Raw genomic sequence first — 17158 nt, forward strand, 5'->3', positions numbered from 1 at the left:
AAGAAGTAAGCCAGATAAAGTCACATGGATAGGCTGGAAGAATTCTCCAGAAGAGAAAATCTGCGCATGTTCAGGATCCCCCAGCATGACCAGAAACAAAACAACGATACATGCGTCAGGGCGGTGTTGGACACACTAAATAGCGTGGAGGGAGGGATTAAAACATGGACCATAGACAACTTAGAACGAGCACACCGCATTGGACAGAGCTGGGACAGGCAACCAAGACCCATGCTTGTCAGATTTAGCCAACGGAAAGACAAGATGGCAAAAATCACCAACAAGTACTTCCATAATGAGCTGGCCATGAAATGTGTCAGAGTGGCAACGATCTGACCCGTGCTCAAAGCAGCACAGCCACCCAGGCCAAAAGCACACGGACAACACACACTGCTCTCACAGCGAGCAGAAAGACAGGGTCTCACAGTAAATCCCCAGCTGGTGTCGGCGACAGCAGCAGGTCACTGAGGCAGGACAAGAAAAAATAGGACAGGGCTGATCACCCAGATGAATGGACCTATCTGAACTATAATGTAGAAAACCTGCTTAGCAAGTTACATGATGTATCCTTTATTAATTACATTAGTTCGTTTTCTTCTTCTTCTTCTTCCTCATTCGTCTCCCATTAGATGAGCAGCCCGGTGTCCTCGATGAAGGCTGCCGTCCGTCGCAGCTCCTCCAGGGTGCCGTACAGTTTGGCTTCCACTGCTGTCGGTGTTGGCCAGTACTTCCTCATGGATGCTGCATGCGTCCTACAGTCTTGAAGGATGTGGTCAGTTGTCATTTGGTCCTTCACCACAAGGGCACTCTCCACTCTGTCCAATGCCAAATTTTGTGTGCATGTGGTGGAGCAGGCAGTTGTGTCCAGTCCTCAGGCGGAAGATCTTGACCTGTTCCCGTCGTTCCAGCAAATGGTATCTGTCTTCTGGGTTGTATTTGGGGTGCTGGAGGCGCCACTTTATTCCTTGCTGTGCCTTGATGATTGTCTTGATTTCATCGTATGACACCAGTTTGTTGGCCTGCTCCTTCTGTGCACCGTCTTTTGCCACAATGTCTGCTTTTTCGTTGCCTCTGATGCCACAGTGTGCTGGTACCCATTGTATCACCACTTTCTCCACTCTGGCACTCAGGGCGACAAGGGCTGAAGTGAGATGGTTCTGTTCTTTGCAGCGGGAGTTCTTGAGGGCTTGGAGCACGGAGAGAGCATCTGAGAACACCACCACCTGCCCTGTTGTTGTTGTGGAGTTCTGCGAGACTGTTGTGGCTGCCTCACAGAGGGCTTCTCGCTCAGCTCGGAAGTTGGTGGAGTGTTTTCCTGTTGGGATTGCAATTTCTTTATCTCTGTATTGGAGGAAGATTCCAGCTCCACCATCCCTCGTTGCTTTTGTGGCGGAGCCATCTGTAAAGACATGGGTCCAGTCTTCCTGGGGGTACTGGTTGCAGATGTTCTCCATGGCCAGGGCCTTCCTTTGGTTGTCTGACTGTGTTCCTGTCTTCTCCACTCCAGGAATGCTGGTGACGGCTGTTGGGAACACTTGCCTCTTCCAAGATGGGTGGGTGACATTTGCCGGGATAGGCTTGGCTTCGTGTTCCATCAAGACTGGGGTTTGTCTTTCAAGGCGTCTTGACTGGTGGATGAAGCTGCCTCTTTTCAGCCGGCTCTTGGTGGGTCTGCTCATTCTGTTGTTCATTGGATGGTTTTCAAGGCGTTTGAATTTTTCTGCCTGGATGAGGATCTTTGTGTCCCTTCTGTCCTCCAATGACTGTAGCCCAGTGGTCTCCTCCATCTTCAGGATTGGGGTGGATCTCATGGCGCCAGTTATGACACGCTGAGCTTGGTTCTATATCTTGTTGAGATGGTCGAGGTTAGACTTTGCAGCTGATGCCCATGCTGATGCCCCGTACTCAACTACAGGTCGGACTCTCCCCATATAGAGTCTCTTTAGGATACGTTCATCAGCCCCCCAGTCCGTCCCTGCAAGTTTCTTCATGATCGCCAGTCTCAGCTTAGCCCTGCTACAGCATCTTGTGATCTGCTGTTTCCAAGTGAGCCTGTGGTCAAAGGTCACTCCCAGGTAGGTAGGTGTGGGTTCCTCTGCAAGCCTTTGGTTGTTCAGTGTCAATTTCACCTCTTGCTTCTTGCTGGATAGGCTGAAGACTGTAGGTTGTTTTGCTTGAGTTGACAGAGACAAGCCATTCCTTGGTCCAGTTGCTGATCTTGTTGAGCGCAGTCTGGAGGCATACCTGTGCTGTAGTGGTGTACTCTTCAGAGCACCAGAGTACCAGGTCATCTGCGTAGATCGCTCCTCTGACCCCTCTTGGCAGTTCTCTGACGATGTCATCTATGAAGATGAGGAACAGCATTGGCGAAAGGGCTCCTCCTTGTGGTACTCCCTGTCTCAGCACCTTCTTCTTGCTCTTCTGGCCCTGAATCTTGACTCAGGCTTGGCAGTTGTGTAGGTACTGGCTGATCCAGGTGTACATCCTCCCAGACACACCACATCGTCGTAGTTTGAGCCTGAGTCTGTTCTTCCAGACTTTGTCGAATGCCTTCTCCATGGCAATCCAGACAACAAACGTATTCTTCTTTTCTTGGAATGCGTCCTCAGTGTTTTGAGCGATGAATGTGATCTGGTCTTCTGTTGATCTGTGTTGGCAGAAGCCTGCCTGTTCAGGGCTCAGCAGTTGATACTTCTCAAGGTGCCAGACAAGCCTAGTGTTGACAAGTCTCTCTATCAGCTTTCCTAAGCAACTTGTAAGGCTGATGGGTCTGTAGCTGTCAGCCTTCGACTTGTCCTTTCTCTTTTTGTGAATGGGGATCATGTCTGCTTCCCTCCAACACTGTGGGACTGATCCCATCTTCCAGCTGGAGTTGAAGATTGAAGATTGTTCGTTTGATTTTATCTGTTTAACGGAAACATTTACTGACTCAAAATTTGATTTTAGCGGCATTTTCACAGAACATGTAAAATTTGTTGCTCCTGCAACTAAGTTATCCCATCAAGGAAGAAATTCTGGAGGAGTTTTATTGATGGTTAGGAAATTTATTGAACATCATATAAAAGAGGTTAAGATAGACTGCAAGAATACAGTAGCTGCTGAAATATACAAAAATGTGTTTGGTGTTGATAAAAATATTGTGTTAATTGCTAGTTATATTGCCCCAGGGAGATCACCACTATATGAGCACACTGAGCTACAGTTGGTAAGGATGTAGTATCTTACACCATGTTAAACCATGTGCCAGAAAACTGGATAATTATATTACATACATTATTTCAAAAGTGCTGGGAATGTGGACAAATCCCTGAGGTATGGAAAACTTCCATTGTAACAGAGTAAACCTTGAACAGAAACTTCGAGCTGTAGACCTATTTTGGTTACCTCCCATGTTGGGAAAGTCATGGAGAAAATTGTAAATATTAGAATGGTATATCACTGTGACAAAAATAACATAATTCCATCAGCTCAAACTGGATTCCGGAAAGGAAGATCTACAACTGATCATCTGACCCATTTCACTACCCAAATTAAGTTTTCAAAGCGAAAAAGTATCCTTGCGTCCTTCTTCGATCTTACTGAAGCTTATGACCGAGTATGGCATAGCAGACGTTATTTAAGCTGAAACAAATTGTTTTGTCGGGTCATGTTTATGACTATGTTAAATCCTTTAAAGTGGGAGATATATAGTGGCAAAAGTGGGAGTAACTTTATCAACCTCTAGGCCTATAAACATGGGAATCCCACAGGGTTCCATTATTTCTCCATTGTTGTTCAACATGATGCTTTATGATTTACACACATGTTTTTCATCATCTACCAAGTTGGCTCAATATGCGGATGATATTGCTATATGGATTCAGATATCCTTGAGGAAAAGGACAAGCCTACATTACATCAGTTATGTACAGAAACACTTTCAGGGTGAACTCGATAGACAGAGTAGCTATATGCACTCTAATGGTTTTGAGTTTTCAGTAGAAAAAACACATTTAATCCTCTTTAATAATGGTTATAATCCCAGCAAACTACCTCGATTTTTGGGGGGAGGACGTGAAATATTTTTCAAGTTGGAAATAAAATTTCTTGGGATCCTATTTACTTCAAAACTAAACTGGAAGAAACACTTGTGTACACTTACACTCTCGCGCATTCACAAACGCACTCAAAAGCACAGACCCACACATCCACACAAACACACATACACACACGCACAGAGGCTGCCACTGACTGGCCGCAAGAGGGATGGGAAAAGATCTCTGATGCCAAAAACGTGGCGTCTAGTGTGTTGCTCAGTCTATTGTATTTGGAAAGGCCCACAGAGACTCTGTTCCGTTTTGAAGAAATTTGCGCAATGTTGGTTTGGAAATGATGCCGATATTTGTTTGATTTGCAAAGCATCGTGCTCTACCTTTCATGTTAGACTTGCGGCCGCTCCCTCTCTCTGCTTTTATTTCTTTGAGGCGATCGATGGTGTGATGGCCTTGTACCTGTTCTTTTTGGTATTCTTTGATTTTTCTGAGGATTTCCGATTTTCCTAGATGTAGGCCGCTCGTTGGTGTTGCGTTACCAGCAAGTCTGTCAGCTCGCTCATTTCCCTTAACACCTGCATGTCCCGGGCAGTATGACCATGTGAGTTTTTTAATCTGAAAGTTGCGCATTGCCTTATGCCACTCTGGGCTTCCCATTCCGTTTTCAATTTTCTGTATGAGGTTCATTGAATCGGTTAGAATCATGGCATGTTGGTTTCCGGGCGTATGGATGGACGATAGCCACTGGAGGGCATGTGTTGCAGCTTCAACTTCCATCGTTAGGCTGGAGGTTGTGACTTTGTAGGCAGCATTCTCTTCCCAAATTGTTTTCCCATTTTGTTTCGCAGTGAATCCCCAACCAGACTGGTCTTTGGTGACTGAGCCATCTGTGTATATGATGATGTCCTCTTCTTTACTGTTTTCTTCTATGAGTAGCTTCACTTCCGCATCAGTTTTGCCCTCTGGCCATTCCCGACAATGTCTTCCTAGAGTGGGTGAAATGACTGTTGAATAGATGGTTGAGGTTTTTGGGGTTTTTCTCCCATTCTTTTGTTTCTTTCAGGTCTTGTAGTCGGCATACTAGCTGGATTGTGTCTTCTGCTTGTCCCATCCATGATCTTCCTCGTCCTAGACGGCTGCCTTTTGGTTCTTTGACTGCGTCATGCAGTGGGTTTTGAGGGTTTACTGTGGGTGTGTGTGAATGTGTGTCTTCATGTTTTACATTTATTCGCTTATTTATCACCATTGTTGTCTTATTTATTTATTTATTTATTTATTTATGATTATTATTTTTTTTAAAATCATTTTATTAGTATTACTATTATTATTACTACTACCTTTTTCTATATTATAATTATTATTCATTTATTTATTTATTTATGTAAGCTTATCTGTTATTTATTACCCCGGTTTTTTTTGTTTTTGTTTTTTTTCCTCAAGGCCTGACTAAGCGCGTTGGGTTACGCTTGGCAGATGTGGTGTAGCGTATATGGTTTGTCCGAACGCAGTGACGCCTCCTTGAGCAACTGAAACTGAAACTGAAAACTGGAAGAAACACATTGATTCAATAGTGACTAAAGCAGTTAAAAGTTTAAATTTTTTTAAAATTGTAAGTCACTCTCCTTGGGGACAAGAATCCAGAATTCTTTTACATTTAGTGACATCTCTCGTAAGATCAAGAGTGACCTACGGTCAAGAAATCTTCTTTTCTGCTTCACCAATGTTTCTGAAGAAGCTGTGAATGATTGACAGTAAAGCTGTGAAACTGGCTTTAGGGGTACCTGTGCATACTAAGACCTCAGAAGCCTATAAGCTTATGGGTATTCTACCACTAGATGAAATCAGAAAATTAAGTTCTGCTAAATACATTGTGAGATGTACAGCAGTGGATGATTTTGAGGAATTAAATATTAGGTCTGATATTGGTTTTCCAAAAAATGCACAAAATAATTCAAATCTACAAACCATTTGCACATATGTGTCAGATATTTTAAATTCTTCAGACATTGATTTACATGATATGGCACCTCGTGTTCTGGTGCCACCTGTCCCTCCCTGGGAGTTAACAAAAGCAAACGTCAACATATGTGCTTCTGACACAACAAAAGGAGAATCTCCACATATAATAGCAGCATCTGTCAGAATTGAATTAGAAGAAAATTTTGATTATTACAATGTATTTAAAAGTTTACACTGATGGCTCGGTCCTGGATGATAGCAGTGCAGGATCTGCTTTTTTCATTCCTGACCTAAAAACAGAGAAATATTATTTAGGTAAGGGACATTCAATTTTTACAGCTGAATTGGTGGCCATCCTTATGGCTTTAAATCATCATGTTGATATACCAATCATAGTAAGTAATATCCTATTTTGTGTTGATTTTCAGTCTGTTTTAAAAAGTTTGCTCCATTTTGAGAATAATCAAAGAGAAGATTTATTGTTTGAAATGAGGTATTTATTGCACTCACTATTTGTGAAGGGTATAAATGTTGATTTTTGTTGGATACCATCCCACACTGGATTCCTTTATAACGACCACACAGACAGGGCAGCAAAAAGGGGAGCAAAGAATCAAATAGATAGTATAAAAATATATTGCCCATTGTCATACAAGGAAATAAGCAATATACTAGAAAGAGACTTTTATAGGTGCTGGAATTCAAGTCTAAAACCTTGTCAGTTGACTCTCTCAGACTTTGGTCCGATTTGCAGACCAATTCTGAGTTTAGCTCTCAGACTATTATCAAATTCATTACGGACCAATATTGTTTTAATGTCAAGTGCATATACCTGACAATTAAGCATATAATTTTTGACTGTAGCTTGATGAAGCCTTATGTACATGAAAGTGTGTCTTCACAAGTGAATGAGAACGTTGATGTTTTTGACTTTTTGCATTCATTATCAGTTGTTTCGCTTGTCAGTTTAACGACTTCTCTTTTACGAAGTCCTTTAAGTAATTTCCAGTAATTGTATTTAGAATTTTGTATCAGATTTCACCCTCATTTCACCCTCATTTGCCCAGTTTCCCCCAACCCTCCATTCATTCACATCTCCCACCCCTTCTAACCGATAATACTCAAATGTATTCATAAATACTTTAACAAAATGTCTTCAATCACCGATATGTGTGACGGGACATTAAACAAAAATTCCTCCTCCTCCTCTTGTGCACGACACATCCATCACACAGTGCTTGATTCATTTGACTTGTTCACTGTGTCCTCTATCAGTGATGTTTTGGAAACTTTTCGTCACATAAAAACGTAATGCAATGAGTAGGTATACTTGCATTTCCTGTCCGGCGACAGTGACTCAGTCTTGAAGTGGCAACCACCCGCGAGGCACAGGTTCGAACCTGCTGAGGACCAGGGAAAAAAACAACCAAAAAACGGCGGCAACACAAGGGTATCCAGGTGTCATGACCTGAGTGCACCCCGGAGTGTAAGGAGTTAAGGGCCGAAACACTTGACTGAGGGGGGTTTCTTCTCTGAAGACCTTGTACTGTCCAGCTCTCCCTTGAGTTTCTTCTCACTGAGACATGGGTAAGCCATTGACTTTCAGGAAGTCTGAATGACATTCGGGAAAGACCAAGTGACACTGGGAAAGACTAGACTCTCGGGTTCCATGGGTTTGCAGCTCACCTTACCCTTAATCAAATTGCCATGAGTTGTTCAGAGAAGAAATGCTCCCAGGATTCACCGAAAGGGGGAGAGAATGATGAATCCATTGGTGCCAACACAATCACGACTGGAAATGGTAAATGGACTACCATTTCACAACTGATGGAATTCCCATGTGTCTGTGGGCAGCAATTCTCCACTGAGCATGGCATGAAGATCCACAGGACCAAAAAGGGTTTTACGAAGAATCTGACAAATGATCAGCAGCGCTGATAGTTTGGATTGGAAAAACAAAATCAGGTAGTTTGAGACATAATAATAGAGAGACTGAGTTCATTTGGATAGGAAAGAGACAAAACCAGATAGATTGAAAGAAGATAGATTGAGAGATTAAAAGACAGAGATGTCCAAATACCACACATTATCTGTTGTGCACAGCACAGCAGAAAAGTTGTCAGCTAAAGAAGAAAAATTGTTCTCATGTGACAGTGTGTGAAAGGACCAAGGGGCACTGTGACCTGTTTCCTGTGTGTGTGTGTGTGTGTGTGTGTGTGTGTGTGTGTGTTGAGGATAAATTAATAGGAGTATGTTATGATCAGATCTGAGGGTATTTGTAAGTTACACAGTATACTGATTGTCATTTCTGAAAGTGCTGATAGCATAAAAAGTCTATTTAACAAAGCAGAGAATAATGTAAAAGATACTTTCTTTTTCAAAATTTTCAGGAATATGGGATGGTTATAAATACTGTTAATATCATTATCTTCAGTAGTTTTGGAGATATAGTTAAACTAAGTTGCAAGCATGTTTTTTTTACATTTTTCTGCAATTTCTTGTTGGCATACACTATACAGAGATGCCAGCTGTTATGATTTTGCCAAATTTTGTAATCCATGATTGCAGTTTTTTCTGACGTTACGCCAACGTCAAAATTGTTCCAACGAGTTCATTTTTTAAATACATAGCATAGTCACATGCTTTCCACTTGTAACATTACCCAGATGCTCTAGACCTATTGATCATGTCACTACTAACTTTGGTCTCACATGATGATGTTCAGCTAATTGTGTGCATGTTTACATTGAAACAGCATCAGGTGGACCAATCAGCTTAAAAAAATAACCCTTTGAGCCCTGAGTTCCTGAGCAATTTTAACCCTTCTGCCTGAGCTCCTGAGCCAAAATTTGCAAATAATTGGTATTTAACGTGTCATGGCAGATATAAAAAGAGTGCCCTGACCACCACTTTACCGTTAGTAGAGAAAAATGACATAATGCCTAGCCACCGATTGAGCTTGTGTTTTGCTATTGGTTGACTTATATTGAAATCGATCTTTTTTATCCAAAGCACATGCACAAAACACAGTGCAAAAGGCCCGGCCATGTTGGTACTACGTTCGCTGACGTCAGAATATTATGTTTTTTCTGATTGGCTCTTCAGTATAAGTCAACCAACAGCAAAACACAACACAAGTGTTTACGCACCGCTCAGCCGGTGGCTAGGCATTATGTCATTTTTCTCTACCACCGGTAAAGCGGTGGTTAGGGCTCAAAGGGTTAATCATTTGCCCGAACAAGAGAGAATGTGGCTAAATCAAGTTCCGTCTCAGTCAAATAGCGTTTGTGCCTCGTGGATTACAAGTTGTAGATAAAATGTACATTTTCTGATGTGGCTTGGAGTCTGAGTGTTTCTACCAAATTCAAAATGTACCAGCCGCCGTGGTGAAGTGGTTAGCATTGCGGACTGATGGCTGGGAGGACGTGGGTTTGAATCCCAGTGGATTTGGTTTTTTACGGCCCGCAGCCAGCTCCTACACAGAGTTGAGTGTGCTATTGGCTTAAATGGGGAGACTGGGACCACACAGTTGAGTGTCATCCACTTCACGGATGTGTCTTCGGGTGTGTTACTCTAATTACCTGACCAACACTGCAAGTGTCTGTATCTCTCGGGCCTGGTTGACACTGGGATATCATTATGAAAGGAAGTGGAGAGTACAGCCTTGTCACGAAGTCCCAAACCAGAATGGACCTCCATAGCAGCATCGTCATCATCAACGTCCTCCTCCTCCTCCTCCATCATTACCAATATAAACAAAAATGTCCCAAAGTCAGTGGCCCTTCATGCCCTGCTGTTATGGTGACCTCAGTTTTGATACCCCTCCACTTCCGTGCTTGGGGCGAGTCCTGTGAATGTCTTCGGTGTTGGCAGATTCATGGGGGGCTGTTGTTGGAGGGACATGGTGGCGGTCTCCACTCTGGAGGGGACGCTCACTCAGTCTGGCTCCGCGACTAAGCCATTGTTGTTATCAGTAGGGGGCTTAGTAAGTGGTGTCCCAAGTACGTTAAATCAGAACAGGCACCACTGAACACCACCGAAGTGACTCAGCAGCAGTGCAGGGTCTCCTCTGGTGTGTGGCCTCCTGGTGACCTAACTTCGATGGTTCCCTGCAGACTGCCGACTTTGGGAGTGTGACAGACGAACCTGGGTGTGGCTGTGTTTGGGGGACTCAGATTGGCACAGGTTGGCATCTCTGACTATAGCAAACTGTGTTACCAGTGGAAGGGATAAGTTTGCACATTGATAGTGCATTGAAGTGAGTAACAGATGCTGGTAGTTTGGTCAGGTAAGGCATCAGAAAAGGTTTGAGAAATAATAAGAGAGGGGGATTGAAGGGGTGGGGGATAAAAGAAAAACAGGAGTAAGAGAGATCAACAGAGCAACTTAACGCACTCCGGACAAATGGCCCTGTTCAGGGCCCTACTGTTTACAACCATTTCAGATGAAAGACCCCAATCAGGGCCTTAGATAGTTTAGAATTTTTAGAGTGGCACCTAATTTCCATAATGATTTTATGAACTAAGAATATCTTAACTGATCTTTTCATTCTCCACTGTGACCAATAAATGCAGTATGTTTGCTGTGCTCGCGAGCAGGAGTTATTTTCAGGGTGACTGGTTCACGTGAACAGTGCGTATCAACAATGGCGTCTGACCCAGTTTCATCTCAGTCACAAAACAGACAACAAAATTAAACAAAAATGCTGTATGGTGGCTATATAATGTTATGAATTTAATCTGTTTCAAACTCTTTATGCTTTCTTGGATTCGTTTACAAGTCATCAGTGTGTGCAATTTTCAAACAAAAAAATTGGATACCTTCATCATATCACCTCACTGTATATAGCGTAAGAAGGGAGGAAGTTTTATATTTTGTCCCGAGCTAACTTGTTATCTTATGGATCAGTTTTTAAGTTTTCAGCTACTAATTCTAATGTTTGGTTTTGGTGATTTTATTTCTTACCCATACAAATAGGCCATCTGTTTTTGTCGTTGTAAGTGTGTATGTGTGTATATGTTTTTTGGTTTAAAAAAAAATTTAATTCTGAAAAAAAGATTCAGTAAATTGCCGATGTTTTCAGTGGATGGTAAGATCATGCAGAGCCACCTGGCAGCCATTCGACATGCTCGCTGGTTTGAAGAGAATGCACAACACTCGAGGTATTATTTTATCTTTGCTTGTCATTTTTTTTTTGTTGTTTTTGTTTTGTTTTGAGGATGAAATTAAAAAAGGATTATTTATTTATTTTTGCAATTTATTTTTGCTGTCCTACCTTTGGAACTACTGCAGTAGCAAAGCCCTCCAGTGAGTCATTCTGATAACTTCATACACAGCTTTCCCACTAGTGTCTGCCACAGTCCTAGTGTCAGAAGTCCACAAGAAGAACCTCTGTCAGTGTTACATCATCAGGAGGTCACACACCAGAGGAGACCCTGCACTGCTACTGAGTCACTTTGATTGTGTTTAGTAGTGTCTGTTTTGATTCAATATATGCATATTGTTGAAAGTAGTTAATGACCTGTTGTCTGTTGATGAAGGTACACTGTGTTAACTTTGCTTGATCTGTGGGCTGTGTTTGACACAATAGACCACAGTATACTCCTTTCCAGACTTGAAAACGTTTTTTGGATTCACTTAACAGTTCTGAATTGGTTTTCTTCATACCTATCCAACGGCTTCCAGATTGTCTGTGTTAACAACTTTGTCTGATCCAATCCTGATCTCCTATGGTGTGGCACAAGGCTCTGTCCTGGGCCCTGTTCTGTTTGTTCTGTACACCGCTCCTCTTTCTGATGTCATTTCTGGCCATTCTGTTCTTCACCACTCTTTAGCTGATGATACTCAGCTACAAAAGTCTGCAGAACCAAACCAAGTACACAGTCTGATTCTGTCAATGCAGGATTGCATTCTCAATGTTGATGACATTCAACAAACTAAAGTTAAATGATGACAAAAGTGAAGCTGTCATCATTTCGTCTGCAAGAATGTCCACATCTACTTCTTTTCCTGGCTCTGTTGTGGTTGGTGATGCCACAGTTCAGTTTCTAAATCAGCAAGTAACCTTGGAGTCATTCTTGACTCAAACCTTAGCATGCATGCTCAGGTAGTAAATCTGATATGCATAGTCAGTTGTGAACTTTGTTGCATCAACTCTATTCATTAAGTACCTTTCTATTGAAGCTACTAAAACTCTTATTTCTGCTTTTATGCTGTCACAAACCGACTACTGTAATTCTCTTCTCATAGGCTGTCCACATAGCCTTCAGTGAATTCAAAAACTTCAAAACAGTGCTGCCTGTCTGACTCTCAGAGCCCACCTACTGATCACATTTCTTTCTGGCCTTATCAGTGTTTACACTCCCTCAAGACATCTCCGCTCTTCCACTGACTGTTACAACCTTTTGAAACGTCTTCGTGTCAATACAAGAACCTTTGGTGAATGTTCTTTCTTCTTTGCTGCTCCTCACATCTGGAACAACCGTCCTCATCTGTTGGAGTGATGGCCTAGAGGTAACGCGTCCGCCTAGGAAGCAAGAGAATCCGAGCGTGCTGGTTCGAATCACGGCTCAGCCGCCGATATTTTCTCCCCCTCCACTAGACCTTCAGTAGTGGTCTGGACGCTAGTCATTTGGATGAGACGATAAACCCAGCTCCCGTGTGCAGCATGCACTTAGCGCCCACGGCAACAGAAGGGTTGTTCCTAGCAAAATTCTGTAGAAAAATACACTTTGATAGGAAAAACAAATAAAACAGCATGCAGGAAAAAGTACAAAAAAAAAAAAAGGGTGACACTGTAATATAGTGACGCGCTCACCCTGGGGAGAGCAGCCCAAATTTCACACAGAGAAATCTGTTGTGATAGTAGGCCTCCTTCGGTCATGGCTGACCATGGATAGAGTATATCTGACCTAATGTCTAATTGGGCTGTCTGCTTGGACCAAGCAGCGTCGCCTGTGACTGTAGAAACCGATGCGAGAGAGACAGTCTCTGTCGCAGCGATTACATGTGTAAGCTGATGCTGGTCTGTTGGCTGCCGTCCCTTTTCTGCGAGCTCGCTTTTCTGCTGCAGCAGCTGACAGTTTGTCCTCACCAATCCATAGCTGATTCTTGAGAGTGCTTCTCCATCTATTGCGGTCATCTGCAAGGCCCTCCCAGGACTCAGTGTTGATCTCAAGTGCCTTCATGTCACGTTTGCAAACGTCTTTGTATCTCAGCTGTGGGCGGCCGATGCTTCTCTGCCCGGTGGCGAGCTCTCCATAAAGGATGTCTTTTGGGATGTGACCATCTTCCATGCAGCGAATGTGGCCCAGCCAGCGCAGCCGACACTGTCTCAGCATGGTATACATGGTCGGGAGGCCAGCACGAGTCAGGACTTCGGTGTTTGTCACCTTGTCTTGCCAGGAGATGCTGAGTATGCGCCGTAGGCTTCTCAGGTGGAAGGTATTGAGCCTTTTCTCCTGACGAGCATGTGTGGTCCACGCCTCACTGCCATACAGCAAGGTGTTGAGGACGCAGACGTTGTATACAGCCATCCTTTGTCCACACTCTTTGTGTAAGGCGGGCTAGCGTTGTGGCTGCCTTCCTGATCATCTTGTCAGTCTCGGTGTCAAGGGAGAGGTTGTCGGTGATGGTGGACCCAAGGTAAGTGAATTGATGGATGGCTTCAAGCTCGTAGTCATCAATGGTGGTGGCTGGTGGAGATGGCGTGTCTTGGCCTAGGACATTTGTCTTCTTGAGACTGATGGTCAGACCGAAATCTTTGCAGGCCTGGGAGAAGTGGTCCATTAGTGACTGCAAGTCCCGCTGGGTGTGGGTCACAACTGCGGCATCGTCAGCAAAGAGCATGTCTCTGATGAGGGCTTTGTGGACTTTTGTCCTTGCTCTGAGATTGAAGAGCCTGCCATCAGATCTGGTCAGCAGGTAGATCCCTTCTTGCGCTGTGCTGAACGCATGTCTCAGGAGAAGAGCAAAGAAGATTCCAAATAGGGTGTGGGCGAGGACACAGTCTTGTTTGAAACTGCTGCGTACGTTGAAGGGCTTGGAGAGGTTACCATTAAACTGCACCATCCCTTTCATGTTGGAGTGGAAGGACTCAATCAAGCTGTGCAGTTTAGGGGGGCAGACGATCTTTTGAAGAGCCCTGAAAAGGCCGTCTCTGCTGACTAGGTCAAAGGCCTTGGTGAGGTCAGTGAATGCGACATACAGGGGCATCCTCTGCTCTCTGCACTTCCCCTGGATTTGGTGAAGGGAGAAGATCATGTCTACCGTGGATCTCTGCTCGAAAACCACTCTGTGATTCCAGGTAAATGCGTTCGGCCAGTTTCTGCAGGCGAATTGGGAGGACCCGAGCGTAGACTTTGCCTACAATGCTGAGAAGTGAGATGCCTCTGTAGCTGTTGCAGTCGCTCCTTTCACCCTTGTTTTTGTAGAGGGTGATAATCTTGGCATCCCTCATGTCCTGCGGTACAGCTCCCTCATTCCAGCACTGATAGAGGACTGTGTGCTGAGGATGCAGAAGAGTAGTCTTGCAGTGTTTAATGAGGAGATAAAAAGAAATACAAATACAAATCATATCCGCACATATGATTCTATCTTTGCTTTTAGCTCATCACTAAAAACTCGCCTTTGTAAAACCTATCTACAAGCGCTGTCAGCTTCCTTGTTCTCCAACACCACCCCATGTCAGCTCACTTTGGATGCATGAAGAATGGGAAAGGGAGAGTGGAGGGGAGGGGTTTTGAGAAAGAGTGGTCATTAATAATTTGTAATTTGTAATGTTTTTTTTCATGTAAAGCGCCATGAGCTCTTAGAAAGAAAGGGTGCTATATAAATGTACATTTTTGCTATTATTATATATATACTGATGACAGTAATCACTTTGTCACAGCGCCAGACTGTGCCGTCTCTCCAGGAGTGGAGTCCCCTTAACTGTTTCATTCCAAATCCAATTTTCCTATGAACCATTACTCTCCCTTGTTCCCAGATTCTTATGATACATATATTCCCTTCATTCCTGGATTTATTTAAGAGAAAGAAAGTATGAAACAGGTTACTTATTTTGGAGACTTCAGCAATACGGCTCATTACAATACGCTAAGATTGTCATACACTGATGTGTACAGAATTGATGTCAGAAGTTGTCTGTGGCCCTGTTGATACTATAGGGTGACATCTCTGGTGACACTTAGGTGTAAAAAATAATGCATACAAGTACGTACCACATGCAAAATGGTGTTTTGCTTGCAGTGTATGCACATCATGCAGGTACTTACCAAGTAGTGCCTCACATGTATCTCAGTGCCACACTGCCAGTTATATCCACAAAACACTGTCACAGTTGTCACTGCCATGGTGCTTATCACATGAATAATTTCAACTTTGTCTCAAAGAGGATATATATGCCTTTCACTACACAAGTAGTCACTGAGCCAGAATCACATTATTTACACAGTTTTTGAACAAAAACAATTCAGAAATGAAACTTTCTCTCAATACACATGTACATATCCATGTCACACTCATCATGTAATATGCCACACACAGGTGACACGTATGTGATATACCTTGAAGCAGTCACGCCAGTAACTGCACAAATATAAACCACACTTTTTACACTTGCACCTTTTGAACTTTTTATCACCTACTGTCTGTGCTTCTGTAGCAACAGTTAACCGTTTCACTGCCAGGAAAATAAGATTTAAGTGAAATCTATTTGCCAGGGTTTAAATGGGTATGAATTTTCAAAAAATTCTGTGCTTTTTGTTATTGGAGAAAGACCCATAAAAGTATATATTTTCTAAAAGGTAAATGAATAAAGAATACAAAACACATGATGTTTTCCCATTTTATATATTTTCAGTGACATGCTGTTGTTTTGAAATCAGTGTTTTGTTTTTTGTCACATTTTCAACTTGTTCATTTCAAACATTTGTCTGGTAATTTGCACTAAAGTATATTTTCTGGACAAATGGATATCTGCACACACAAAATCATACTAGAACAACCACAATAAAAAAAAAAATGTTAAAAAAAGAGACAGGTACACAGTGCATTGTGACTTCTCCAAGTGATAATATGGATGTGATGCCATACCCCCTCAGTCTCCACCCCCCTCCTCTGCACCCCTCTCACATGGTCACTTTAACCAGTTCTCATCAGACTGCGTTGGCTGAGTGCTAAGAAAATCACTTTCACTGTGTCCTGCTAATAATTTGGTCACTTTTTGTCACCTGCTAGAGCTGTACAGCCGGCATCACTTACTGATAGTCGTATTTTGGTCACTCTCTTGATTGCTCCCTTTATTTTCTATCATCCTATAAATGTTCATCACTGTCTTCTCCTTCTCCCCATAAATACAAGTCATATTTAAAAAAAACAAAACAACATTTTTATTCAAATTTTTCAGTTTTTTTTTTTATATAACAGACATACATACTTTTGTTGGTTTTTTTGTTTTTTTAACAGTGTTGATATATGTATAAAGGTGCATAGATACATACAGACATGTACATAGATACTTTGGAAAGGAAACAACAAGAAGAAAAAAACAACCTTTCCCCCCGCACCCCTGCCCCCCCCCCCTCCTCTGGCCCCCCACCACACACACACAGAGAAAGTCTGTAAATATTATATAGGGGACACAAACAACAGCTCATGTTGCAGAGAGAGGGTACTTCATGAGAAGGATTTTGCCTGGTTTGCAAATGCCCCACACTGTGGGTCGATACAATATCAATACACTAGAGGTGTACACGTTTGTAACAACTGAAATGGTAGGTATTACCTGATAATAATTGATTTAATAAACATATCAAAGTAGTATGAAATGTGTATCTTTCTGTAACTTGGGAATATATTTTCTACAGAATTTAGACCTGTGTTTCACATTTTATCAGAGATTATAAGGCAAACACTTTGTTTAAAATTCACACTGTGTGCAGTTTACTTTTGCATTATATTCCTGCATATTATATCTACAGCAATATAACTTTTAAAAGATTGAATGGTTGGCAAGCATTTATCCAATTTACACTTGTAAATGGATCTTACCAAGGAGAATGATTAAATCAACCACTGAATCAGTCTTTACTGATGTGTGGTCCATGTTTCACTGGAGTAGAGAAGTGTGCTTAGAACACAAGCTCTGTACACCTACATCTTGGTGT

General features: G+C 42.5%; 1 protein-coding gene across 4 annotated transcripts in view; it reads left to right on the forward strand.

Moving 5' to 3' along the window:
• LOC143277735 (interleukin enhancer-binding factor 2 homolog) overlaps nt 1–17158 on the forward strand; it is a 104502-nt gene that overhangs the window by 43534 nt on the left and 43810 nt on the right. For all 4 annotated transcript variants that reach the window (XM_076582636.1, XM_076582634.1, XM_076582633.1 and 1 more), the window contains exon 9: nt 11074–11152. In XM_076582636.1, coding sequence (XP_076438751.1) covers nt 11074–11152 — 79 coding nt within the window. The remainder of the gene's footprint in view (nt 1–11073; nt 11153–17158) is intronic.

Source organism: Babylonia areolata, chromosome 35 (assembly GCF_041734735.1).
Source record: "Babylonia areolata isolate BAREFJ2019XMU chromosome 35, ASM4173473v1, whole genome shotgun sequence".
Taxonomy (NCBI): domain Eukaryota; kingdom Metazoa; phylum Mollusca; class Gastropoda; order Neogastropoda; family Buccinidae; genus Babylonia; species Babylonia areolata.